At 40.1% G+C, this 27,237-nt stretch overlaps 1 protein-coding gene across 7 annotated transcripts in view; it reads right to left on the bottom strand.

Annotated features, from left to right (window-relative positions):
* ralgps2 (Ral GEF with PH domain and SH3 binding motif 2) overlaps window positions 1-27,237 on the bottom strand; it is a 97,231-nt gene that overhangs the window by 43,792 nt on the left and 26,202 nt on the right. For 6 of the 7 annotated variants that reach the window (XM_047375859.1, XM_047375864.1, XM_047375863.1 and 3 more), the window contains exons 3-6: window positions 24,169-24,299; window positions 23,495-23,602; window positions 22,844-22,894; window positions 3,664-3,747 (exon numbers count right to left, since the gene is read on the bottom strand). In XM_047375859.1, coding sequence (XP_047231815.1) covers window positions 3,664-3,747; window positions 22,844-22,894; window positions 23,495-23,602; window positions 24,169-24,234 — 309 coding nt within the window. In that variant the 5' untranslated portion in view covers window positions 24,235-24,299. Of the gene's footprint in view, window positions 1-3,663; window positions 3,748-22,843; window positions 22,895-23,494; window positions 23,603-24,168; window positions 24,317-27,237 lie in introns of all 7 variants that reach the window. The other variant, XM_047375860.1, reaches the window with a different exon arrangement.

Here is a 27,237-nt window from a genome sequence, read left to right as displayed (position 1 = left end):
GTGAGGAGCTCGGCCATCCGGGAGGAGCTCGGAGTAGAGCCGCTGCTCCTCCACATCAAGAGGAGCCAGTTGAGGTGGCTCGGGCATCTATACCGGATGCCTCCTAGACGCCTTCCTCGGGAGGTGTTCCAGGCACGTCCCACCGGGAGGAGGCCCAGGGGAAGGCCCTGGACACGCTGGAGGGACTATGTCTCTCAGCTGGCCTGGGAACGCCTTGGGCCCCCCCCCGGAGGAGCTGGAGGAGGTGTCTGGGTGTCTCTGCTGAATTTGCTGCCCCCGCGACCCGGTCCCAGATAAGCGGAAGACAACGAGTACAATAAAACATTTCTTTTAATAATGATTTTTGAAGTGTCCAAAATATGTTAGATTTTTCTTCTGAAATGGAGCAGCCCTATGTGAATGACAGGGTTTGTCCAAGGTTCAATAACAACAACCACCTTCAGTGTGGAAATTGTTAATGAGAGAACGTCTCAACATCTGCCATTTGAAGCAGATGAAGTCAAATGAAGAACAGAGATGTGGGAAGATATTTACAAAGAAAATGTATTTTCCTTGGAAGAATTCAAACTGCTACAACACAGAACTAGACTTCAAGTGCTGATCATTTGACTCCTTTGGTTTGTTTTTGTTTTTTTAATAATAGTTTTGCATTTTTGGTTGTTTGGTACCCAACGTTTTGCGTTCCGAAAAGGAGCCTCCTGCCTCAGGGCATTCATTTCTACCAACCACAGGGAATGTGAATGTGGCCCCAGAGCCAGCTCCAGCAGATACCAGGAAGGCTCAGTGTTTTACAGACAGGTCGCTCCGTTTGAGCTTTCAGTCTTTGTCTGTCATGGAACATGTTTGAGTTGGAAAGGTTGACCATGTTTGGAAGTGTCAGAGTCAAAATAAGGTTTCAGATTCTCTTGGGAACACACAGGCACCAGTGTTTATAGTTATTAATGTTACCTATGCTAATTGGCTAGTTAAATACCAATTAAAAATGTCAAATCTAATTTTTGTGGCCTTTTTATAAATTAGCAAATCACTGTGTTAGAGTGATTCCTTTTCTCTTATAAACACAGTAGGATGTTGCCTCTGCTTCAAATATGTGTATTTTATGACTGATTGTAGTAGAAAAGGTAAAACAAATATTGTGAAATCTATTAAATAATAGTCCTAAAAGATAAATTAACATCAGCAGGTCAAAATCAGCCATAAACCTCTCATTGAATTAACTCTGGTCACACTCTAAAGCTCTGTCTTTAGTGCCAGATTTATAAGCATATCAAGTCCTTCAGATGAAGCAAGACTGTTTGAAACCTCAATAATCTTAATTAAGGTGGAGCAGCCAAAGCCAACACAGGAATCAGCTGTAGATCAACCACTTTATTGGTCTAATGGAAGAAATGGATGAATATCATGCAGAAAAATATCATTCTCATTTGGTCATAACGAATTCTTGAGTAGGCTTTAAGAACAGGTTACAGAGCATTTATCGTACTGGTTTAAAAGTACTGGCAAACTGTCTCTCTATTGCCTACTAAAAGCAAAGAGTCAACAAAACGTAGAATAAAGGAGAAAAAAAAAAATCACATGGCCTCAGCTCATGTGTAAGGGGCTTTCTGGGACGCTTTGCCTCAGCAAGCCAAGACCGTCTATCCAAAAAGCTCATTTTCCTTGGCTCGCAGCAACCGAATGTGTTCAGCAAACATCTTGAATCGCCGTTTGGGATCTGCCATACATGAAGAAATTTCCACATCAACACATTCTTCTTGGATCGTATTTATTTCTGAAGGTGGTGATGCGGGCCTCAGAACAGTCTCAAAAACAGAGGAAGTAGATTAAAGAGCACGGGTACCCCTTGACTCATTTCCCCACATGTTCCTGTTGATGTAACTGGGTACTTTCCTTCTTCAACATGTGCACATTAACCTGTTTACAGAGCCTCGCAAAAATATTCATACCACTAGTACTTTTTTCAACATTTCAACCCCAAACATCAGTGGACTTTATTGGGATTTTATGTGGAGTAGAAGAAAAATGACACGGTTTTCAAAATAATTTTAAGAATCTGAAAAGTCTGAAGCACATTTATATTTAACCTTTTATAGTCAATACTTTGTGAAACCACCTTTCATTACAACTGCAGTGAAAGTTGTTCTGGTTATGTCTCAGCCAGCTTTCGCTATTCTTCTTTGAAGACATGTCAAGCGCAGTCAGATCATTATTCAAGTCTTGCCACAGATTCTCATTGGATTCAAGTCTAGGCCCATTTTAACCTAAATAAACTTTGATCTAAACCACTGTACAAATAAAATATTCCACTGTAGCTCTGGCTGTATGTTTAGGTTGTTGTCCAGCTGGTAGGGAAGTCTCCACTCCGGTCTCAGGTCTTTTTCAGCCTCTAACAGGTTTCTATCCAGGATTGCACCTCCTGTAGCTCCATCCATCTGCTGATTAACTCTGATCAGCTTCCCTGTCCCCGCTGAAGAACACATCCTCACAGCATGATGCTGCCATCACCATGCTTTACTTTGGGGATGGTATGTTAAGGGTGATGTGCAGTTTTAGTTTTCCATCATACATATATGCCAAAACTGGTTTCATCTGACCAGGGGACTTACTTCCACATGTTTCCGGTGTCTCCTACATGGCTTACAGCAAATGGGTCTTCTTATGAGTTTAACAACAATGGCCTTCTTCTTTCCATTATTCCATAAAGGCTAGATTGGTGGAGTGCACAGCTAACAGATGTCTTGTTGACACATTCACCCCATGAAGTGTGGATTTCTGCAGCTCCCCCAAAAGACATCATATGCCTGCTTCTCTGATTAATGCTCTCCTTAGATGGACGGTCATGTTTTTGTTGGTTTGCTGGTATTCAATTCTCTTTCCATTATCACATAATGGACTGAACAGAGCCTTGTAAGTTGTGCAAAGTTCGGGGTATTGTTTTATGATTTAAACCTGCTTTAAATGTTTTCCACAACTTCCCCCCTGACCTGTCTACTGTGTTCTTTGGTCTTCATGCTTTTCCCTGATGTTCTGAGGTCTTAGAGCAGCTGTTTTCATATTTAAATTCAATCATAAAGGATGAGTCCATTCAATAATGTGACATTAAGCAAATTCGTGGGCACGGATTAAATTTAGGGGCATCAGAGTAAAGGCGACTGATTTTGATGCACAAAAACGTATTTTATTTGTAAACAATAATTGAAAACTAATCATCACTTCCCTTTTACTTTACAGTTAAATACTACTTTGTGTTAGTATATCACATAAAATCTCAAAATACAAGTTTGTGGCTTTAATGTGACAAAATGCAAACAAGTGTCAATACTTTTGCAAGCCTCCATATGAATGAGATATGCTTCACCTGGGGGCTACTTGTGATATATATATGAAAGCTTCACTTGCAAGGAGGAGACACAGGCATCCCTAGGAGCTGCCATGATAAACACAGCTTCAAAAACAAGTACATCTGGGAGAACTGGGGTGATGATTTGAGACCAGGAGGATGGAGATGGAGAGCATGATGGAAAGACAAGCTGTCATCTCTTCAAACTTCAACGGCCAAGACTCATAAATCTCCAAGACCGCAGGAGGAAGAGATTTCTTTCTTTTCGTTTTTGGGCGAGACTTTAGATTGGACTGTGTGTGTGAAGAATGTTTGAGTCTCACCTGATTGAACCTGCGGGTAAAGGCCACAACATTTGGAGCAGAGCTGTGCTTCTCCTTCTTGTTCCAGCCACAGCTAGACAGCTCCTATAAAACAACAAAAAAACAGATTATGCTCTGAAACAAAGGGAATTTTGTATACACACACATTTTACTAATGTATTTCACAGTGTATTTGGAGGATTTGCTTTGGGAGATGGAAAGGAGGGAAGGACCAGGACATGATAACAGAGGAAAGCAAATGATGAGGAGGAGAAAGAACAAATGAGTGGAAACAGGATTTAGTCAAAGACTCAGAGGGATGAAAGAGTGAAAGGAAAAACAAACAGATGAGGTCATACAAGAACATGTCTGTCTAAAATATATACAGATATATACAGCGCAGATTATGCCGAGAGGCTTCTCTCACATGACATTGTCACAAGGCTTACAGTCACAAGAAGAGCAGCACAAACTACACATTTCAGCACAATCCGATACAAACTTTTAGGATTTGTTCGGGTGCTAAATAAATAAAAAACAAAACCAAAGAAAACGACCAAATCGGTGTCTTCAAAATAACCAAATTCAACTTCAGGCATAGGCTTGTTACTAAAAAAGTGCCACAGTAACCGGAGTTTTGCAGAGCCGCCCCCTCCCCCCACCAGCTGCTGCGCAATGCCAGTCAGCTGGCTGAAAGAAGGCAACTACATTTTTCCCTTTGCTCACAGAGAGGTACATTTGGCTGTTAGGAAATATTTGCTGGCAGACAGTCATGTTGTGCAAACTAAAGCAGTGCCACTTAACACTCGTTTTAAGTTAACACTGTTTCTAATGTGGACTGACCTTCCAGCCTCGCAGCAATAAAGTCCTGGGTTCTAATCCCAGCCAGAGTTTGCATAGAGTTTGTATGTTCTTATTGTGCTTGCATGGGATCTCTTCAGCTTTCTTTCACAGTCCAGAAATATGCAAGGCTAATTGGCCTTAGGGACCGAAACTAGGTGCATAGACGTTTGTTCTGTTTGTCGTCCTGTGATAGGCTTACAACCTATCGAGGTATCCCACTCTTCTTTCCCCACTTGCTCATGACAACACTCTTTAGTGTGGACCTTGGCACTAAAGGCAGAAGACTCTAAGTGAACTACTTTCAGCATCGGTGAGGTGTTTGAAAAAGGCTTGGACAAAATAGAAATGTAAGAAGCTAGCAAGACTTGCAGCACATAACAGGTGGGCTGCACAGGGTACAGCAAAAATGTTTGTTTTTTCCTAGCCTTTCCACCTCACTCAGTTATGGAACATGCTAGAATTGGAAATGTTGACTTTGGGAAAACTTTGAGGTAAAGTCAGGACTAATATTTCACAGGATAGACATGTGGAGAGTGCTGCTTCAGCAAAGCTTGTTGTGCTAGCCACACCAATAAGATCCTAAAGACAGTTTAAAATGTTAGCTGCATAATCATTTTGTCCTTGTTAATAAATAGCAACATCCGTTTTTAACAGCAAATGATCTCACACACATGGTGTGACATTGCCTCTGCTCCTCACACAAATACCTAAGGGTTAAAAGGTTAAAGCTGGTCAAAAAATAAAAATCAGCACCAAAGTTCTGACTGATGCATTTCTACTTTTTATATTCCCAGCGTTTCTCTAAAATATCTCATATCTTATAATTTATCGTATAAAGGCAAGAACCCTGAAACCATGGTGCCCCACGTTGATTCACCACACAAAAATGGCGGCAAACAGTAACATGAGTTGCGACTGGAATTTTTGAGCTATTGTAGCTTATGAGAGTTATGAGGATGAGGTTGCTTAGATTTTTATTGGTTGCTTTTTATTTAAAAGTGAATAAATGATCTAATACTGGTCTGACAAAGTAGCAGCAGCTGTGCAAGCACCAGCAGAGAGGCTGTTTTCAGTGTACTTGATTAAAAACATGACTGAAAGCTGAACAGAGAAAATTCCATCAACACACAAACATTTATTTGTTTCTGTTTCAGTACCAGACTGGACTCCGTTTGGCTTTCAGCTGCTGTCCTCAGCGATGAGGTAAACGCGGAGACCACACATACAGTCCAAGGGGAACCCAGTTCCTCCTTGGGCCCTCCACTGGATGTCGCAGAGGCCAGGGACAATGACATAACAGTTGTGGAAACTCCGTGTAAGCCCTCCTCCTAAACCCGGCTCACATGGAATATGGTCTAAACAGCTGAATCAGGCTGCGGCTCTCCAACACAATAACCCCCGTGACGCGGTGAGACTGTCTGGAAGCAAACTTCTCAGAGCTCCCCGAGATGGACTTTATCAGGGATCCTTTTCTTGCAAAGAAAGCTTGTGTTCATTCAGGGGTAAATCTCTGAGGCAAAGAGGCTGTATATCAAATGCAGATGTTAAAAGCAGACATTCATGCGTGGGTGAGACCCCAAGTCTATGTTCAACAGTTAAGAATGAAGATATGGAAAAGGGAAAAAGGCTATAAAACTGAAACTCTGTCGAAGAACCAAGAGAATCTTTCCAAAAAGATTTTTATTTGCGGTGTGAAGCATCACAGGTTTCTTTAGTTGTCTTGTCCTTTAATGAGATGGAGTTCAAAGAAAGCAGCACATTTTGGCTAATTTCACTATTCATTTTACAAAAAAATAACTGTTGCATCAATACTTTAAACAAAGACCTCCTATATTTAGAGGCAGGTTGGTTTGTTTTCTCTGTGCCTCACAGCTCTGCCCTCTGCTTTGCCACCCAGGCAGGTAGGCGACGCAGTAACAAGACAGACATACAGTTCTTGCCACATGGGTAATCATGTAAAAGCACAAGTATAAATTCATCTTTTAATGCAGTAGCATAATCTCATACTGAGAGATTTTGAAAAATCCAACCTTTGATGCGAGCACATTTGTTCACTAACATTTCTTTCATTTTTTTAAGCTGACCAAAGCATGCATGACTTTCAGTTTCTCTGGGGTTTTAAACAGGTTCCTACACATTTAACATGTACAAATTCCAGAGTTCTCATGTCTTTTTTGATTATTTTTAAAATCTAAATGTCAGGAAAAGATAAAAGGAAGAAATAAAAGAAAGAACAAGAATGAAAGAAGGAAGGAAGGAAGACAAAAGCAATGACGGAAGAACAGAATGAAGGAAAGCACGAAAGAAGGATGGACACTAAGAAGGGTGGAATGAAATGACCAAAAGCGCAAGACAAGACACCAAATGATGGAAGGAAGGAAGAAAAGGACACTTGTCACAAGGAAGAAAGGATAGAACAAAAAAGGGAAGCAAAGGATGGAGAACAACAGGATGGAAGGATAGCATGAAGGAAAGCAGGACAAAAGAAAGGAAGTATACAGAGGAAGGAAAAAGAGAAACTAAGAAATGAAGGAAACAAAGGACAGAATCAAAGGAAGCAAGAAAACGAAGACATCTTTTAGATAATGGAATACAGGGGTTGGACAATGAAACTGAAACACCTGTCATTTTAGTGTGGGAGGTTTCATGGCTAAATTGGACCAGCCTGGTAGCCAGTCTTCATTGATTGCACATTGCACCAGTAAGAACATAGTGTGAAGGTTCAATTAGCAGGGTAAGAGCACAGTTTTGCTCAAAATATTGAAATGCACACAACATTATGGGTGACATACCAGAGTTCAAAAGAGGACAAATTGTTGGTGCACGTCTTGCTTGCGCATCTGTGACCAAGACAGCAAGTCTTTGTGATGTATCAAGAGCCACGGTATCCAGGGTAATGTCAGCATACCACCAAGAAGGATGAACCACATCCAACAGGATTAACTGTGGACGCAAGAGGAAGCTGTCTGAAAGGGATGTTCGGGTGGTAACCCGGATTGTATCCAAAAAACATAAACCACGGCTGCCCAAATCACGGCAGAATTAAATGTGCACCTCAACTCTCCTGTTTCAACCAGAACTGTCCGTCGGGAGCTCCACAGGGTCAATATACACGGCCGGGCTGCTATAGCCAAACTTTTGGTAACTCATGCCAATGCCAAAGGTCGGTTTCAATGGTGCAAGGAGCGCAAATCTCGGACTGTGGACAATGTGAAACATGTAGTGTTCTCTGATGAGTCCACCTTTACTGTTTTCCCCACATCCGGGAGAGTTACGGTGTGGAGAAGCCCCAAAGAAGCGTACCACCCAGACTGTTGCATGAACAGAGTGAAGCATGGGGGTGGATCAGTGATGGTTTGGGCTGCCATATCATGGCATTCCCTTGGCCCAATACTTGTGCTAGATGGGCGCGTCACTGCCAAGGACTACCGAACCATTCTTGAGGACCATGTGCATCCAATGGTTCAAACATTGTATCCTGAAGGCGGTGCTGTGTATCAGGATGACAATGCACCAATACACACAGCAAGACTGGTGAAAGATTGGTTTGATGAACATGAAAGTGAAGTTGAACATCTCCCATGGCCTGCACAGTCACCAGATCTAAATATTATTGAGCCACTTTGGGGTGTTTTGGAGGAGCGAGTCAGGAAACGTTTTCCTCCACCAGTATCACGTAGTGACCTGGCCACTATCCTGCAAGAAGAATGGCTTAAAATCCCTCTGACCACTGTGCAGGACTTGTATATGTCATTCCCAAGATGAATTGATGCTGTATTGGCCGCAAAAGGAGGCCCTACAACATACTAATAAATGATTGTGGTCTAAAACCAGGTGTTTCAGTTTCATTGTCCAACCCCTGTAGGTAATAAGGTCTGGAAATAAAAACACCCACTCCTATTTTCTTTGTCATACTTCTCCAGAAAAAATACTGAAATCAAATTCTGTACATCTCCAGACTGTATAGGAACCTTGTAAATATGGCACAGAGGCCCATTTCTTTTAGCCACAAGGCTGGACAGGGATCCATATGCAAGTTGCCACCAAAGGCTGTGAGGAGGACGGTGAGTCTTTATTTCATCCATTATACTGGGATGCCAACCAGCTGTTTGCAAGGAAAACACCTTTTCTTTCCTACAATCGCAAACATAAAAAAATGTCATTGATTGAACAGCTTTTCACGCATCTGTACCAGGGGTACCAACAAACATTTTTACAACCCACAGGACCCCTCACAGCAATAATCCAGTAGTTTTACAGTTGAAGCTATTTAAACCTTTTCTGTTTTTCAGTTTAGTTATTAGAAAGTCAAGTAGCCTCATACATTTAAGCAGCACTGATCCACAGCCTCTCCAAAACCTATTAGGATTTAATTTCCTTTATTTTCTTGTGTTTTTACGGCTTTCTAGTCCTCACACTCAGGCCTGACACAACCCCCTGGCAGCAAAAAGAAGAAAAAAGAAACCACTGGAGTGCTTGGAGAAAGGCTTTGAAAGGCGAACGTTTTAAACGCTGCAGTAAAGCCGTGCCGTAAAATAACTTACTCTGCTAAACCACAGACAGCCTGTCATTTCCTCATGCTGGTTGAGCTGAACAGCATTTTTTCTTTTAAGTATAGTCCTGCGGGGCTGAGTGAAGCTGACTGCATCAACACTTTCGCTGGAGTATAATTAACATGGGAGGCTGTCAAAAAATAACTGATGTCACTTCTGGCCGAGCAATTAAGGGACCTGAGAATGTGCAGTTATCTACAAATAAGATTAAATGACATAAAAGACACATCCAAACAGAGACACCGAGATGAAGGAGATCCACAACTGAACAATAACACTCTGAATCTGTTGTGGGTTCGAACAAAGTGAAGACCGCGCCAGCTGCACTTCAGCCACTAATTGCCATGAGCTCATGTGAGATGCCACAAGAATTCCCTTTGTTTACTGCCTGCTCTGTAAGTGGAAAACTGTGTCGGGACCCCGTGGAGCCCTACTTTTGAGGCAAAGGGCCAAGACAAGAAGCGCTGATAAAGATGAGGAACTTTATGAGGGGAGAAAAAACGAGACGGAGGAGAAGGGGTAGAAACTGAGCCCGAGAAGAAAAAAGAACAAAAAAAACGTTTGCAGCACGAAAGGGCAATATTGCCGTGACAAGATTAACTGGGGATAATGGGAAGGACCGCCATGAAAAATGATGTGAGTTGTGTCTCTTTGCTGATTGGTGCTTTAGGATGAAGTGAGATGGAGGAACCCTGGGCTGACTGTCTGGTTATACCTAATTTATAGGCCTGCAGATCTGACTCCCTGCAAATCTGCAGGCCAGGAAAAACACGGAGGGTAGAAAAGATAAGAGAAGGAGAGGAAAAATAAAAATCTGCTTTAATAAATTTTTTCCTCAGCTTTACAACGTTAAAACACCTTTGAAATAGTAGCAACCTTTACTGCAAACTACAGATGGTTCTTTTCTTCCAGGAATAGACATATTTATTGACTCGTGCATAGAGATGTCAAGATGGTAACTGAAATGGGTCGATTTTCAGCTTGAACAGATCTGACCTGTTATCAGCCAGTCAGAAACTCAAAAATCTGAAAATCCTCTAGAGAGAAACTAGAGCTGCAGGTATCAACCTCAATTATGATCACAATTTCACAATTGCAAGAGTCCTTGGACGGAATATTTGATATTTAATTTCAAGTGGCATGCATGCAAATTCTGCATGCTGATACTATATTATATATGTATCCGGTATTCATTCATGAACGTGGGTAATTAAGGTACAAGCGTTGCTTGACTTTTCTCTCTGAGGTCTACAGAAGCAAACTGTGTTCCAGAGAGTTCCCAGCAGAGACCCTGTCTCTACGACGCAGAGTGGAGCAGTTTTCCCGGTCTGAAGGAAGGACAATGGGACCGCATCACCATGGTTACAGCAGTAACGTGCAGTTTGGCCGGCCAAGAGAACGAGCCGCCCCACCCCACAGCTACGGAGGTTAGCAAGTTAACCCTTTGTTCACTGTGGATGCTTCCTTCAACTTCGTTGCCCCGGACAACTTTTCATCAGCACGGTTCACGTAAGAGGTTGTGTTTTGGGCAGAGAGAGAAGTAATTTAGAATGAAATAATCTAAACATTTTTCGTTTAATTTTGTTTGTTGAAAACTCAGCCATCTTAGAGCTAGCAGATTATCAGCTCAGCACATGTGCTCAGTTTGGGTTTTTTTTTTTTTAGTTAAGACAAACTTTATTTAAAGGGTGATTTTAAACACAGAAGATCGACCATAACGCGCCTTCCACGCTTATACATTTTAACCCTTTTATTAGTATTTTAAACGTATGTGTTTGATTCTGATGATAAGCTATAAGCTTCTTTTGTTAGCTTTAACCGCTAACAGCTAAGAACACGTCCTTGCCTGCTAAAAAATATTTACCCAAAAGGGTTGTTAGTTTTTTAATCTAGAAAATAATATTTCCCTAAATATTATTTTACTAAACTTGAAAACTAAGTAAACACCATTAAGCCCCATTTCTCCAGAAAGATTTGGTTCTTATTCAAAATAATATTTCCTTAAATATTATTTTACTATTTCCTTAATATTTCCCTAAATATTATTTTAATAAATAAAGGCAGCTAATTAAACACCGTTGAGAAATGGCCATTCAGAAAATTGGTTTTATTCAGCAAATCATTCTTTAAAATATTATTTTATTAAAATAATATTTTATCTGATCTTGCATTGTGAAGGGTTGTCTAAACGTTTGCTGATTATTGCCTAAGTTAGTTCCAACACTAACTTAACTTCACTTCCAGATTCTTCAAGATAATCATTGGTTCTCACACATAAATATTTCATGGTAAAGTTGCATCACTCTTTTGGTCATGATTTTCATTCATCTTTAATCAACTTGTTTATATTGTACATAGCCCATTACTCTTCGTTATTTCTTAATTCTACTTGGTAGTTTAGTTGGATTGTTTTAGCATAGTAAAGGGTTTGTTAATTGAAATATGTTTGACTTGAGTTGACTTATTTTTGTTAATAAATTCTTGTATTTTAAGAAATTATGTGAATTAATTCCATGTGTTTGCAGAGTTTTGCTGTTCAATAAAGTAAGAGCTCGTCTCACACCTTTCTATTCTGTCCTAATACCACCGCCTTACTGGGCTGGTATTCACAGGAAACACTTGACAGACTGGAATATTATTTAATAAAAAATATTAATAGTATTAATATTAAATAATATATTCATATTCATAATCACAACACTGCTTCAGGGAAAAGGTCTACGTTCCCTCAGGAAATCAGATGGAATGTACCGTTTACGAAAACTGAGGCCAACCCTGCAAACTTCTAATGCAAGATTGCTAAAGAAAGTTTAAAACATGAAATCCTTAATCATTTGGTCCTTCGTGACATCAACAAAATATTTAATGGCAATGCTGTTACTAAAAATTGCAATGACATTGATTACAGTTAATCTATATTTTCTTTCTCTAATATTAAACACTAACCCCGTCACTCCTCATGACCTTTACCATCTCAGCCCCTAAAGACAAACATCAATTGTTGGCATCAAGGACAGTTATAGTCCATCCAACTGGCCAAATACAGGTCCTTCTCAAAATATTAGCATATTGTGATAAAGTTCATTATTTTCCATAATGTCATGATGAAAATTTAACATTCATATATTTTAGATTCATTGCACACTAACTGAAATATTTCAGGTCTTTTATTGTCTTAATACAGATGATTTTGGCATACAGCTCATGAAAACCCAAAATTCCTATCTCACAAAATTAGCATATCATTAAAAGGGTCTCTAAACGAGCTATGAACCTAATCATCTGAATCAACGAGTTAACTCTAAACACCTGCAAAAGATTCCTGGGGCCTTTAAAACTCCCAGCCTGGTTCATCACTCAAAACTCCAATCATGGGTAAGACTGCCGACCTGACTGCTGTCCAGAAGGCCACTATTGACACCCTCAACCAAGAGGGTAAGACACAGAAAGAAATTTCTGAACGAATAGGCTGTTCCCAGAGTGCTGTATCAAGGCACCTCAGTGGGAAGTCTGTGGGAAGGAAAAAGTGTGGCAGAAAACGCTGCACAACGAGAAGAGGTGACCGGACCCTGAGGAAGATTGTGGAGAAGGGCCGATTCCAGACCTTGGGGGACCTGCGGAAGCAGTGGACTGAGTCTGGAGTAGAAACATCCAGAGCCACCGTGCACAGGCGTGTGCAGGAAATGGGCTACAGGTGCCGCATTCCCCAGACCTGGGCTACAGAGAAGCAGCACTGGACTGTTGCTCAGTGGTCCAAAGTACTTTTTTCGGATGAAAGCAAATTCTGCATGTCATTCAGAAATCAAGGTGCCAGAGTCTGGAGGAAGACTGGGGAGAAGGAAATGCCAAAACGCCAGAAGTCCAGTGTCAAGTACCCACAGTCAGTGATGGTCTGGGGTGCCGTGTCAGCTGCTGGTGTTGGTCCACTGTGTTTTATCAAGGGCAGGGTCAATGCAGCTAGCTAACAGGAGATTTTGGAGCACTTCATGCTTCCATCTGCTGAAAAGCTTTATGGAGATGAAGATTTCATTTTTCAGCACGACCTGGTACCTGCTCACAGTGCCAAAACCACTGGTAAATGGTTTACTGACCATGGTATCACTGTGCTCAATTGGCCTGCCAACTCTCCTGACCTGAACCCCATAGAGAATCTGTGGGATATTGTGAAGAGAACGTTGAGAGACTCAAGACCCAACACTCTGGATGAGCTAAAGGCCGCTATCGAAGCATCCTGGGCCTCCATAAGACCTCAGCAGTGCCACAGGCTGATTGCCTCCATGCCACGCCGCATTGAAGCAGTCATTTCTGCCAAAGGATTCCCGACCAAGTATTGAGTGCATAACTGTACATGATTATTTGAAGGTTGACGTTTTTTGTATTAAAAACACTTTTCTTTTATTGGTCGGATGAAATATGCTAATTTTGTGAGATAGGAATTTTGGGTTTTCATGAGCTGTATGCCAAAATCATCCGTATTAAGACAATAAAAGACCTGAAATATTTCAGTAAGTGTGCAATGAATCTAAAATATATGAATGTTAAATTTTCATCATGACATTATTGAAAATTATGAACTTTATCACAATATGCTAATATTTTGAGAAGGACCTGTATATCATTGATAAACCCAGCATGGATGCATTGCAACATTCTATCAAATATTGGATCCAAGCAGTCCTTAACACACACTGTTAGTGCGATAAAACTAATTCACAATCATGTTTCGTGTGACTGGAAGACATATTAAAATGTTGGGAGTGGCCCAATCAGAGTCCTGACTTGAATCTGAAAGAGAATCTGATGGGAGATAAAGATTAGCATGATGGCAATGAGACCTTCTAACCCCAAAGACTTGGATCTCCATTGCATAACATGAATAATCAAAATAACAGTGGAAAAGTGCAAAAAGCAGGTCGGCACCTATACGAAGTGTTTGCTGTAATGCTAATAAAGTATTTCCACTGATTATTGAGAAGGGTAGGAACATTTGTTTGAGATGGTATTTTTCGTTAAACTTTATAAACAATTTTTTACTCTAATAGGATACCCCTTAAACATTGTCTTTTTGAATCAGAAACAAACCTTTTGAATGAAAATAACTAAATCTGTCAAGAATATAATTAATATTTTCCTTAACTATAGATGAGTAGTGACCAAAGGGTGGCGAGAGAGAAATAACTTTAGCCCTTTATAGATCTTAAAAACAACATTGGAGTCGGCTATAACAAAAGTCTGCAGGTCACAGCTTTGGAAAGACCAGAGATGCAGAACAGGCAACAGGTTCAGAAGCAACATCATAGCTCTACTGGTAGAATATGCAACTTAATATGCAGGATTATTATAAAAGAGTAACTTTCAGTAAATATGTGGACTTCTCTTGCTTAGACTTTGTAACTAGTATTTAGGAAGGAGTATTTATACAACATGCAAACTGATTTGTTTTCACTTTTGCACAGAACCTGTCCAACATGCAAATCATCCTAACCCTAAGCTCAGGGATTCTTTTCTTTTGTTGACATTTATTCAGCACTAGCCTGGTAACAATGCATGCTTAACGATGCATTAAGACAATATATCGATATTGATCAAAGCAAAGTCTGATTGTGCAGTAAATGCATCCCAAAATCCATACAACTGAAAGGCTTCACGAGAAAAAACCTGGAGAAGAAGTTGGTTCCAAGGTTTTAGCCTGAAGTGTAGGAAATCTGTCACAAATCCCTTATTGGTGCATCTCTACTTTTGTAGTTTCTTTTTCTGGCACATCAAAGAATCTGTTAAAGATTATTCTCCTCATAGTTGTCTGTTCACACTTGAAGAAGGCATTAAATATAATGAAGAAGTTAATTCAACAGTGGTGGAAGAAATCCTTTCAGACAATGGAAACTTGTCAGTGGTTTTCTGTCTCTCCTGCCAAAGCATTATTTTCTCTCTCACTTTTACAGTTGATGAATGTCTCCAGAGCGCAGTGCTGACAGGCTGCAGTGTAGCAGGGGTTCTTTCTTGTTTTTGTTGCGTAGCAATCACTGTGTAAACAACATGTGCAGACTATGAGGATCTAAACTGAGCTGTAAACCAGCGATCTAACAGCCTAGAGACAGTTGGTACTGTGATGGCTTCTTCCACACACTTCCCATCAAATCTGACGACAACTGAATGTGTCAGGGTTGAGTTTACATTACATTTTGTGGCTAAAACTGGACTCCATTATACCTAGCAACACTTGTATATCACCCTCAACACGATGCATGTGTGAACTGCTGTATGCATATTAATAGCCAGAGGCAAACGGTAGTGGTGGTTTAATTTGGCCTCTGATTGGCTGTTCTGAGGAACCCAAACCACTGGTCAAACTTTGGTCTTCTTGGTTTTTCCAAAACCAGTTAGCAGCAGAACCAACTCATTGATTCTCAATGCCTCGGCTGAGAGAACAAAGGAAAAAGTTCATTAAAAGCATCTGATCTGCAGCCCAGATCTTTTCTCTGTCTTGGGAGAAGTTGAAATTTTCAGCTGTGGCTTTTTGTTTAACACATTGCAGCTAAAATGAGAGTTTTATGGCAGAAAACGAGGTGTAACAGGAAATTTCTAGAGAGCTTCAACTTCATACCAGACAAATCAGTGATACTGGAGAGGACTGAACTGAGCTGTAACGTGTGCAAAGGTGAGATTTTATAGGTTGTTTTTATTCATCACGCTTTTTCACAACTACTGTATCTTTGGCATGTGAAAAGGACATTTTACTACTGATGCCCTGAGAAATTAGTCAGCGTGCAAAATAGACCAATTTTCAGCTGAGCCACGATAATCTGGGAGCATTTCTGTTGTAGCAGCAACCTTCTTCAGTGTGGAGGTTGTTGCTGAGTGAAGTAAGTGAGGAAGCAAGTGAGGAAGCAAAAAGAGGTGTAAAGAGGTGTTCATAGAAAGCAAACAGAATTTTGTGCAGAGACGCCGCCTCCAACAGAGAGGGAGATGTCAGTGGAAAGCTTTATTTTAAAGCTGGATTACCCTGACAGATAAACAAATGGATGGATAGACGGAAGAGTCAAAACTGGACTGGAAAATTCTACGCTGATCACTGATCGTTTAAAAAAAGTTTGTGATTACCCAGAAATGTAGCTGTTGTGAAGGCAACATCATGCATGGCATCTCATGAGCTGGTTGGAGCGCCAGTATTGTTGATTTCCAGTGATGCAAAAAAGAGAGCTCTGTAAGCTTGGCTTGTTTTAAAGGAAATTCATCTATTCGTTTTAGTGTGGGGCAGTTCTCGGACTGCTTCTATCATGCCTACAGGCCCACATACACTTGAAGCGATCATATTCTTTCTCAAGGCTTATTCAATACGGTCTGTTCCGCGGGTCCGTATTGAACAGGGAAAACAGCATTGCTCTGCAGGGAATTAACTACAAAGCTTCAATCTGCAGTTGTTTGTTACCGTATATTTGTTTAAATCTCTTCTTAAAAAACTTCCACATCAGACTCTCAGCTGTTTTTTCTCAATTTTATGATACTTTTTTAGACCTTTATGGTACTTTTAGTCTTGATGTATTCTCCTTTAGGTTTTATGGCTGAGTGTCTTGTTTGTTGTATATCAAATGTTTTAAAAGAGTTTTCTTGCGCTACCCCCTGACTTGACCAAGAAGTTCTTGCAAAAGAGATTTTTGTTCCCAATCAGTCCTTTCCTGGTTTAATTAAGATAAACAAAAAAACAGTCTTCGATCTTACGGGAATAACGTATGCTGCATATACTCTTGCTTACCTTAATTCCTGGATTAATTCTCATACCTGTGACTGACTGAACCTTTTCAGTTCAACAGACTGATGAACTTATTACTGCTGTGTAACCTAAATGTGGGAAGAGATGGAGTCATTTTGAACTGAATGTGGGGGAAAATAAAGTTTAGACAGGCTTGTGAAAATGAAACATTACCTGCTTTCAACTACGAGTCATCATTCTGCGTGACCTTCAGCATGTTCAGAGGTGATCTGACTCTGGGTGTTCAGACATGTGAGGAAAAACCACATACTTCTCAGCGGTATGTAAAACGCAACCTGGCTGCTGTTCCCTGAGAGCTGGAACAAAGTTTGCGGGCCAAAGCCACTAAATCACTCAGCTTGGCTGTTACCATGGCTCTTGTGTTAAAAACAAAAGGCAGAGCTCTCCCCCTGAAGCCCTTCTCCATCACTCACTCTCTTTTTCTCTCAGCCACTTTTCATAAACATCCAGCTGCAAATCGTCAGCAGCGTGTCCGGTTACAGGATTGGAAAAACAGAAAGAAGAAAGAAATGATTCAAGAAAAAAACAATAGAAACCAAAAAGTTCTTATAGACTTTCATTCAACACACCACTTCATCTCCTTCTCTCCTGATGCAAAAGCTCAGCTCAGCTAAATGAAGCCGCCAAGGCTCCAACCCACCAGTAACCGCCGCTTCGTGGATTTAGATGAAGGGAGAGATTTCCTTCTAGTCCCTTGTATCCCTGCCTCTCCCTCCTCCCTGTGATCCATGTTATCATATTTTATTTTAATGGCATTTCACTTTGCTAACCAACAGCCAAGGAACATAACAGCCATTCATGGGGGAGCTGTAAATTAAATGACAGTCTGTTTCTGCAGTATAGATCATTGGACTGTCCCAAAAAAAAAAAAAAACCTGCCAGCGCTCCTAACTGAGCAATTCATTTCTTGGTACAGAATAAATGGCTTTCACCACACAGCCGTTAGCGGGTCCGTCCCGTTCATGTAGAAATGGCCCCCATGAATTACAAAAATCATTTTGATTTTGGGATTGTTTGCCATGTCACAGTGAGATGTGTGTTGAAGATGCCTCCCTTAAAGCAAATTTGAATCGAAATTGAAGAGAGCTGCAGACCTCTTCAAGTACAGGATGTTTCCTGACAGTTTCCTTCATCATACGATACAAGATGTTTGCTTCCTGTCCCAGTGTGATGGCTGCACTTTATAATGTTGCTGAGAAAACATATTTGTACGTTTACAGATTTATTCTGCTCTTGTTTTTTTGGTCAGACTAAAATGAATCGGATTATCTATCATATTAATATCAAAGATAACCAGATTAGAAAGCAGTTTTCAAACTATGATTTCATTTATTAAGTGTTTCAAAAGCAATCCAAAACCAACATGTTCTTGAGTGGAAAAAGTAATTACCCCATGTTAAATCATATATAACTTGTAATTAACCACATTTTTATGAAAACGGAGTTCAATTCAATATGCCACACACTTCTCCTATGCAACCAAGAAACCACTTAAATAGAGCCTATCTGACAACATGAAGCAGGCAAAGAAATGCTCAAAAATCAACATGCTTCCTATGTGAAGAAATTTACCAACAGATGAGACATCCATCAGGGTGGAGATACATCTCAAATTTGCCCAAAAACACCTTGATGGTCTCAAAGACGTTTGGGGGAAATATGTTTTGAACGTTCGAGACAGAAGGTATAACGTTTTGGAAGGAGTGCCTCCCGTTACATTTTTTATAAAACTCAACAGCTTTTCAGAAAAAGAACATCATAACAACAATTAAATGGTACCGACATTGTGGCAGTGTGATGGCCTTGGACTCTTTTTTGACCTGGATGTCTTGCTGTTTGATTGATGGAACCATGAAAATCCTGATGGAGAATGTCCACCTCAATTTGTGACCTTAAGATCAAGCGCTCTTGGATTTTGCAACAGCACGATGTTCTGAAGCAGACCAGGAAGTCCAGAGATTTTTAAAAAAAGGCTTTGAAACTGGCCTAGTCAAAGTCTGGAATCAATCCAACATCAGCTGTAACATCTCAAACAGGTTTTTCAAATCTGGCTGAATGGATACAATTCTGCTAAGAAGAGTTGCCCAAAAGTCCTCCACAGTGATGTTAAAGACTCATTGGCAGCAAGAGCAAACACTTGATGACAGCTGTTGCCAAAGGTGGCACAAGCAGATGTCTTTTCACACAGGGGCTGATTGGCTTGGATGGTGTCCCTTTATAAATGAAAACTGCATTTTGTATTCAGCCAGGCTATCTTCGAAAGCTGCAAGATAAATGTTTGATGATCCGAAACATTTAACACCTGTAAGGGGAGAGCCCTGTACCAGCTCCGCACAGTATCTGACACATGTATTCATTCACTGCCATCATGGCAGAAGGTTAGAATTTGTTTTTCATCCATAGTGTTTGGCTAGACCTTCTGGGCTCTTCTCCATACATCTGCTCCATGTCTGTGTTGGAGCGTTTAACCTATTAACATCTTCTGCTCTGCTGCAATGTTGCCTGGATCATTTAGGCAAGTAAACAGACTCTCCTAAAGCTTCTTTCCTTGTCACACAAGGTCTCATTCTGTGATATTGTGATAGTTATGAACTGTTTATGGAGACAGAGAGGGGATAAATAAACATTTTAATAAAAGTGCCGACAGACCAAGTAATGTTAACATTTTGCAATAATCGGATTACAAAACAAGCCGAAATGCTCTATAAAGACACTCCTCCTTGTTGTCATCACTGCTGATCAGCTCTGGCGAAGGTCATAAAAACATGAAGAAAGAAAGTTCTTGATAATGTTCATTTTAATGCACATTAGATTTGAAAGACTAAAAATCAACCCTTGAAGCAACATCTGGATTTGCTGAAGTTTATAAAAGCAATAAAAATCTTGCACATATCCAACTGAATGCTAACTCCCTTAAAACTATTATATAAAATGAGAATTACATCATAACGGCATCGTGGAAACAAGAGCTATCATGGCCTTGTTTCCACTCTCTCATATAAAGAGAATTATACAAGATATACAATGCCTCCAAAAGGTATTCATGCCTTTTGAACCTTTTCACATTTTGTCAAGTTACACCCAAAAACGTCCAGGTAATTTTATGTACCCTGACCACCACTACATACAGTACATGATACATAATTTATACTCAACCCCTTTAGTCTGATGCCCCAAAATAAACCAAATGATTAAAGAAGTCACCTGATTAACAGGGTCGACTGATGTGGGATTTAATCTTAGTATAAATACAGCAGCTCTGTGAAGCTCTGTGAACCCGCTGGTTGCCGCGTCTTGCTGTGGGGCTGGTTTTTCTTCCAAATTGAAGCTACTCAGAGTTAATGGAAATACTTAAATCCCATTTAGAGAGTCTGTGGCAATAAATGTTTAAATGCTCCCTTTTAGGGCTACGGCTAACAATCATTTTAGTAATCGAATATTTTATCAATTCTGGCGATTAATTGAATAAAAAAAATTGTCACATTCTGCAGATTCTTCACTTAACTACTTAAGACGTTTTTTATAAGAAATCGAAATAAATGCAGCGGATGTTTCTTGCTCAGGTGTTGCAGTATCGAGGACGTGTTGTGCTTTCTTTTTCTGTTGAGCTTAAAGTAAATGGTAAATGGACTGAACTTATATAACGCCTTTCCAGTCATACAGACCACTCAAAGCCACATTCACCCAATCGCACTCACTAACGCTCACACATTCATTCACCGATACGCAGATTGGTAGGCAACTTGAGGTTAAGTGCCTTGCCCAGGGGCACATGGACATATGGCAGGAGGAAGCTTGAATCGAACCCACAACCTTCTGATTGCAAGACAACTACTCTTCCTACAAAGTCTCCCTCCATAGCTGATAACTGCAAAACGGCATGCACATATCAGCAGCGTAAGTCGTCATTAGCGGTAGACGAAAGCGTTGTGCAACACAAATAACCACCCGGCCGTGTGCTGAATAGTTAAACAGAGTTCAACGAAGCCTCGAGAGATAATTTGACTCCAGGAATTTGATTGACTGAGTTATGCAAATCATTCCAGGAATCTTCTCAGCCCTACTCTGACTAAAATGTCAGCGTCTTGGTGTGAAAAGCTGGTAGACATATCCCATTAACATGTGGCCACGCTATTCAGGTTTTTATTTGCAAAGTATTATGAAAACTGAATTGTTTTTCTTCCACTTCACAATTTTGCACCACTCAATGATGGTCTATAGCATGAAATCCCAGTAAAATACATTGAGGTTTGTAGTAGTAATGTGATCCAAAGTGAAAAAGGTCAAGCTGTATGAATACTTTTGGAAGGCACTGTATGAGTTCACATTTATACTGTATTCAACGAAACTAAATGGTTAAAGGATAAAAATGGGCTGGATGTCAATAAAAATACTATTGCACAACTCAAGGAATTAATTGAATATTTTCCTATTTGGGCCGTGAACAGAGCGACACAGCAGGCATACATGGCCGCTTTTTCCATTATGTGTTTGCAACGAGGGCACCATGAAGACAGTGGTGGAAACTCCAGCTGGCTTCACGTAACTCATAGCAGCGTACTTTTTCTCAACGCGTGTGGCGAGACCAAATCGCATTGAGGGCACAGAGTGGTCCGCATTGCCACCTGCTGGGATCCTGCAGGGTCCCTCTGAAAAGTGTACACTCTGCTCCTTCTCTCCCTCTACACCACAGCTGTCATCACCTTCTCACACCACCAACCCCAATCAGGCGGCTGATTTCTATGTAAATATTCACTCTAGCTCAATTTTACTCAGAATACATTTTTATTTTGTCAGTCAGTCATTTTCTACCGCTTATTCCATAGTGGGTCGCGGGGAAGCTGGTGCCTATCTCCAGCAGTCTATGGGCGAGAGGCAGGGTACACCCTGGACAGGTCGCCAGTCCATCACAGGGCAACACACAAACAACCAAGCACACACTCATTCATACACCTAAGGTCAATTTAGAGTGATCAATTAACCTAACTGGCATGTCTTTGGACTGTGGGAGGAAGTCAGAGTACCCGGTGAGAACCCACGCATGCACGGGGAGAACATGCAAACTCCATGCAGAAAGACCGGGAATTGAACCCAGGACCTTCTTGCTGCAAGGCAACAGTGCTACCAACTGTGCCACCGTGCAGCCCACATTTTTATTTTGCATCATTAAAATCAGAACAAGCCAGACAAACTATGCCGAACTAAACCTCTGCAAGAGCTTTAACTGTTCTTTTTTATATTTGCAAAAAAAAAAACAGCAAAACATGAAGCAGTGTGACAGTGAAAGAAAGCCTCACAAACCCAGAGAGGTTTGTGCTTTGGGGTGAAGAACATATGCATTAGCAGGGCTCAGACTTTACAGCATCCCACTGAGCTGTGGTGCATGCTGTTTTTATAAGGCTACATTGGTAAACCCTAAAGGCTGGTAATCAGTCTCTGCCCCAGCAGCTCAAAGAGGAAGATGCATGAGATCACAGCGACTCTCCATGTGCTTAATACAAAGAAGTGGTGAGACTCCCATCCTCTGCATCACTGTGATATGGACCTCAGTGTGGAAGCTCTGGTTTCAGATAAAAGGTGAAAGCAAGGAGCTGGGGTGATACCAGGAGATTATGGGGAATGTAAGGACATTCAAATTCCAAAGCCGAAGATCACTGATAAAGAAGTTGTATGTTACTTATTTATACATGATTAATTTGAGGACTCAACCAAATCCACCTGACATGTTAAACATACCAGTTTATGGACATTTGACAAAATTATTGACTCACTGTTTTATTTTGCGAAATGTGTGTACTATCTTTTAAAACATGTCAACAACGTTGAACTGCATCATTTCCCGGTTAAAACCAAAATAATGCAAATTTTTGATTATTCTAATAAGCATGTCTATAAATTTTTTTTTGTAATAAAAATACAAACAAAGATAACGTTTGTGGTGAGTGGCCGGAGAACGCCCAGCTAATGCCTCTCACTCAATATAAAGAATGGTGTCAAACCAGCTGCCATCTCTACATACAGTGTAGTAACTCACCTCTGGTTGGATGGCTTTGAACACAGGAGCATCCATGAGGGTGATCTGGCCCTGAAGGAGACAACACAGCAACTGTTAGATTAGCTGAAACGAAAGACAGAAGTCACAGTTTCCCTCAACAGCAAATCCCTCAAAAGGTCAAAATAATTGCCAATAAACCTTTTTACATCTGAAAAACCTCATTTACTATGGGGTCTAAGCGGACCTGTAGAACATTAAGTATATTAAAAATGCTTTTAAATTTGAAGGAGAGGAGGCTGAGACACAAATGAAGACTAGACTGCCATCTTGTGGTTACAAATGGCGGAAAAAGCAATCGAATACAAACATTTTGAAACAAATCTTCCCGTTCTAATTATAATAAAGTAAATAAGGAATCATAGAATGAAGCCAGTGTGTATTACAGCCATGACTCTGAGGTTTATTTAGAGACACCACTGGGAAGTTTGTGCAGTGGCAGCTGGGGGAATTCTCTTAATGCCGACTTGGCACTGCAAAACATCATTAATTATTACTGAACCAGACCTCATTTCCTCCCATATAACTCCATCTCCTCCCGTCTCTGTTCAGCTCTTCCCATCGGTGCTTAATGAACACGCGGTTTAAGTAGACAGGAAGAAGACAGTTACAAACACCTAAAACCGGACTCACTGCATACTCCTCGGGAGTGACCTTCAACACATCGAACACGACGGCATCGAAACTCTTCTTCAGCTCTGAAGATGCTTTATCACTGAGAGATTCTGAGCTGCTGCTCTTCTGTGCGGGAAAAACAACAGAGAACAAAAAAGTCAGAACTAATGGCTCTATGCGGAGAAGAACTGATGTTTACATTTTTCTTTGAGCACTGACCGACGTCTGCCGATTTCAATTTTAAATGATTCCGATTTTCTTTCCCTCAACACTATAAACACATAAAAATGAGCTGCAGGTTCTTTAACGGGAGGTAGAAGTAAAGAATCCAACAGAAAATGAAGGAATTGCAAAAATATCCAAACATATTCATCAAAGCATATGTTGCAACCCTGTATTTGACATGAATGACTCTGTGTGGGTGGATGTAGATAACATAGCTATGTGTTTTGTGCATTTATGGTCTTTTCTTGCTAGACAATGAAGGAAAGTTACAATCTTGTGTGCATTTAATGGGCAATACAGTATCTTATCTTATTATTAAACTCAGAAGAAGTGCATGATGGTGTGTGCAGTGGTTGATGCATTTAAAAACCAAACATGGTGGTTGATCATCAATCGGAGCCAATCAAGGAAAAATTGGCTGATTCCGATCCCAGGCTGATCAATCGGAGGTGCAGGCGTGGCCTTACCTCTGAGGCCGTTGCAGCAGTGTTGGAGATGCTTAACTGGCCATTAGGAAGGTCCATTATTCCCATACCATCGAGCTTCAACGCAGGAGACCATTCATCGCTCTCAGCTGCAGTAAAGCCTGCTCGGCTCTCTGGACATAAACACAAGCTGAACAAATGAAACAAAAGCTTTTCTACAACATCTTGGTCATTAGTGCCTTTATTACTATATTGCAGCACCACCTAGTGGACGGAATAAGTACATATCACTAGACTTGAGGACAAATCATTACAACAGGCCTCTTCAATGTACCCTTTAAAACGAGAAGGTTTAATTTATGATGATGATAAGAGTGCCTTTAGGCTCAGCTGCTGTCCCAGGAGACTTGCCCGTGCCATAAGAATGTACACTTTCAGCATCTGAAACCTGGATGAACACAGTGGACAGATCACTGAATTTTAAAATGATGGAAGACATGACAGCTGTGACTGATGATGTGTTTGGATCAATAGAAATGTGTACAAAAAAGGATAAAAATGTCATAATAAGTTGTATTTATTGAACACCTGGGTCCAATATAGACACTTTCAATGAATAGATGGAGAACCTATTTACTGGGGGGGGGGGGGGGGGGGGGGAACCTAAATTATATTTATATGTGGTGACTATAAAATAGACTTATAGGCCCCTGGGTAATTGTATTTAATCTATTTGCTGAAAACAAAAGACCCAGCAAAACCACATCCCATTCTGGACCCTGATTGATAATATTTTCACAATTCATATTATTGATCAGCAACCTCAGTGATCATTTACAAGTTTTTATAATATATGACAGAAATTACAAGAATAATAAATTCAGAAAAACTAAATCTTTACAGAAGATTAAAAACAGACGAATCAATGAAAACATTTCAGAATGATCTAATGGAGGTAAAGTGCGATACTATCCATCAACAAAATGTATTAATGTAGCATATGAAGCTTCTCTAACAATATTCATATAATTATATAACAAACATTTTCCAGTGAAGGTGTACAATAAACACAATAAGCATAAAATGTATCTATGGATTGTAAGAGGATTGCAAAAAGAAAAATACACTTTATAAAAGTTACATCAGGTTAACAACTAAGAAGGTGTAAATAGAGAATAAATGAGAAATTAAATAAACATTTTAATGTCTTGCAATAAAGATTATAATAAAAAAACCTATTTGATGAAAATAAATAAACAAAGAAATCTGGAATATTCAAAATAGTATAATAAAAACAACTAATAAACCAGGATATCCAACCTATTTTATTGATAGAAATATCATAATTTTAAAATAAATGAAAATGCAGACAGCTTTAACCATATTTCTGTATATTCTGGGCCAGATGTATCTACAGAGGTCCCTGAGCCACACTAAAGTTAAACAGAACCTCCAGCTCAATGGTCCTCGGTGCTGTGACTGAAACAGAACCACTCGATCTGGCAAACAAAGGTCGGACTAAAACATCCACCTGAGGTTTAGGACATTGCTGAAGAAAGTACTCGATGGGATCTCTAAATCGTTAACGTATATAAGCAACGTGTTATTTCAAATGGGTTCATTTCGAAGTAAAATGAAAATAGCCTAGGTAAAACCACTATAGCAGAACAGGAGAAACATCTCTTCACTAACTACAGACATGTCTCCCTGCTGCCACCATTTTCAAAGATTTAAAATAAACTGTTTTCCCAACAGACTGGAAGGATTCCTAGAAAAACATAAATGAAAAAAAAACAAAACAATTGTACCATCTGCTGACGACACAAATGTTTTCTGTGCTGGAGATCATGTCAAACAACTATTAAAGGATGTAGTAAATGAAATGCACAAAGTAAGTTATTGTGCAGACTTAATTGATCAGGTTGACAAATCAGAATAATTTTACTGATCTGTAGAAACATGTGTGTTTTTTTTTAAGTATCACAAATTCACTTTGACAACATGTATAAATACTACCCAATCTGACCCGTTAATCCAGTGACTGATTTAAACGTGTTTGGATCTTTTAAACTGCTTTTTTTGTTTGTTTGTTTTTTTTTACATTAGATGATGCTCCTTGGCTCCTTGGCTTTTATCTTAATTCTGCTCCCTGTTTTGAGTCATTGTACATACATGTCGTTTTTAGCACAGCAGTCGAAGTGGGATTGCAGTACCAGTTCTGAATGTCTGGAGAAACGTTGAACATCTAAACCGTGAAACATCAGGTCAGTTTGATGCCGCTGGTAAAGAGGCAACGTGTTAATGTGCTCAGCTGAGAGAACAGCTACGCGGCTGTGGGAAGTTATGGATCTGGAGTGGCAGGTATTTCAATTAATGGAAATGATCATCAAAAGAGATCCAAAACTTTTTAGTATGAATTAACATCTATTGATCTTTGTTTGACAAGACCAGAGGGTAGTTTCTCTCTTAAAAGGAATGTGCTTCAAGGACCATTAGCAGTCTTCCACAGCTGCATGCTGCCTAACAAAGAGCAAACAGCATTGCATCATGTCAGCTTCCCTCCTACTGGTGAACAGCAGTGAATGATTGTGCAGGAAGCAACAGCTCCCTTGTGTTTACAAGTCTGAGTCTGTCCTTTATTAAATCTTATGTCTGTAATAATATTTCTTACTTTCTGCTCTAATTCCTTATTGATGCCTTGTTGCGTTTGAGTTGCACTGAGACAGCTGTGTGACCTATCAATTTAGATTTTTTTACACATTAAACTTCAGGGTAGGTCTGAATAGAGATATGAACAGATTCTTTTTCCCTGAATCTTTTTTTGTGTGTTTTTTAACTCTGTTTCTGCATAACTTTGTGCAAACAGCACAAAATCTGCCCAAGTTGTATACATTGGGATAAATAGTCATTTTTTTAAGTCTTTCATATGCCTTTAAACTACGTAGAGGAATCTGGGTCCCTTCGGCATCATTTGTGCCACTGACAAGTAAATAAATCCTGATCAGAATCTTTGTCACTGCAAAGTCCACTCTCGGGCCCAGATAAATCCCCCTTAAAAATTCACTTTGCATATTTGGAATTGGAGGGTGGTAAAAAAAACAAAGAAAATCT

The sequence above is a fragment of the Girardinichthys multiradiatus genome, chromosome 9, assembly GCF_021462225.1.
Source record: "Girardinichthys multiradiatus isolate DD_20200921_A chromosome 9, DD_fGirMul_XY1, whole genome shotgun sequence".
Taxonomy (NCBI): domain Eukaryota; kingdom Metazoa; phylum Chordata; class Actinopteri; order Cyprinodontiformes; family Goodeidae; genus Girardinichthys; species Girardinichthys multiradiatus.
Note: the sequence above shows the minus strand (reverse complement) of the source record. Positions and strands in the feature narration are given on the sequence as shown.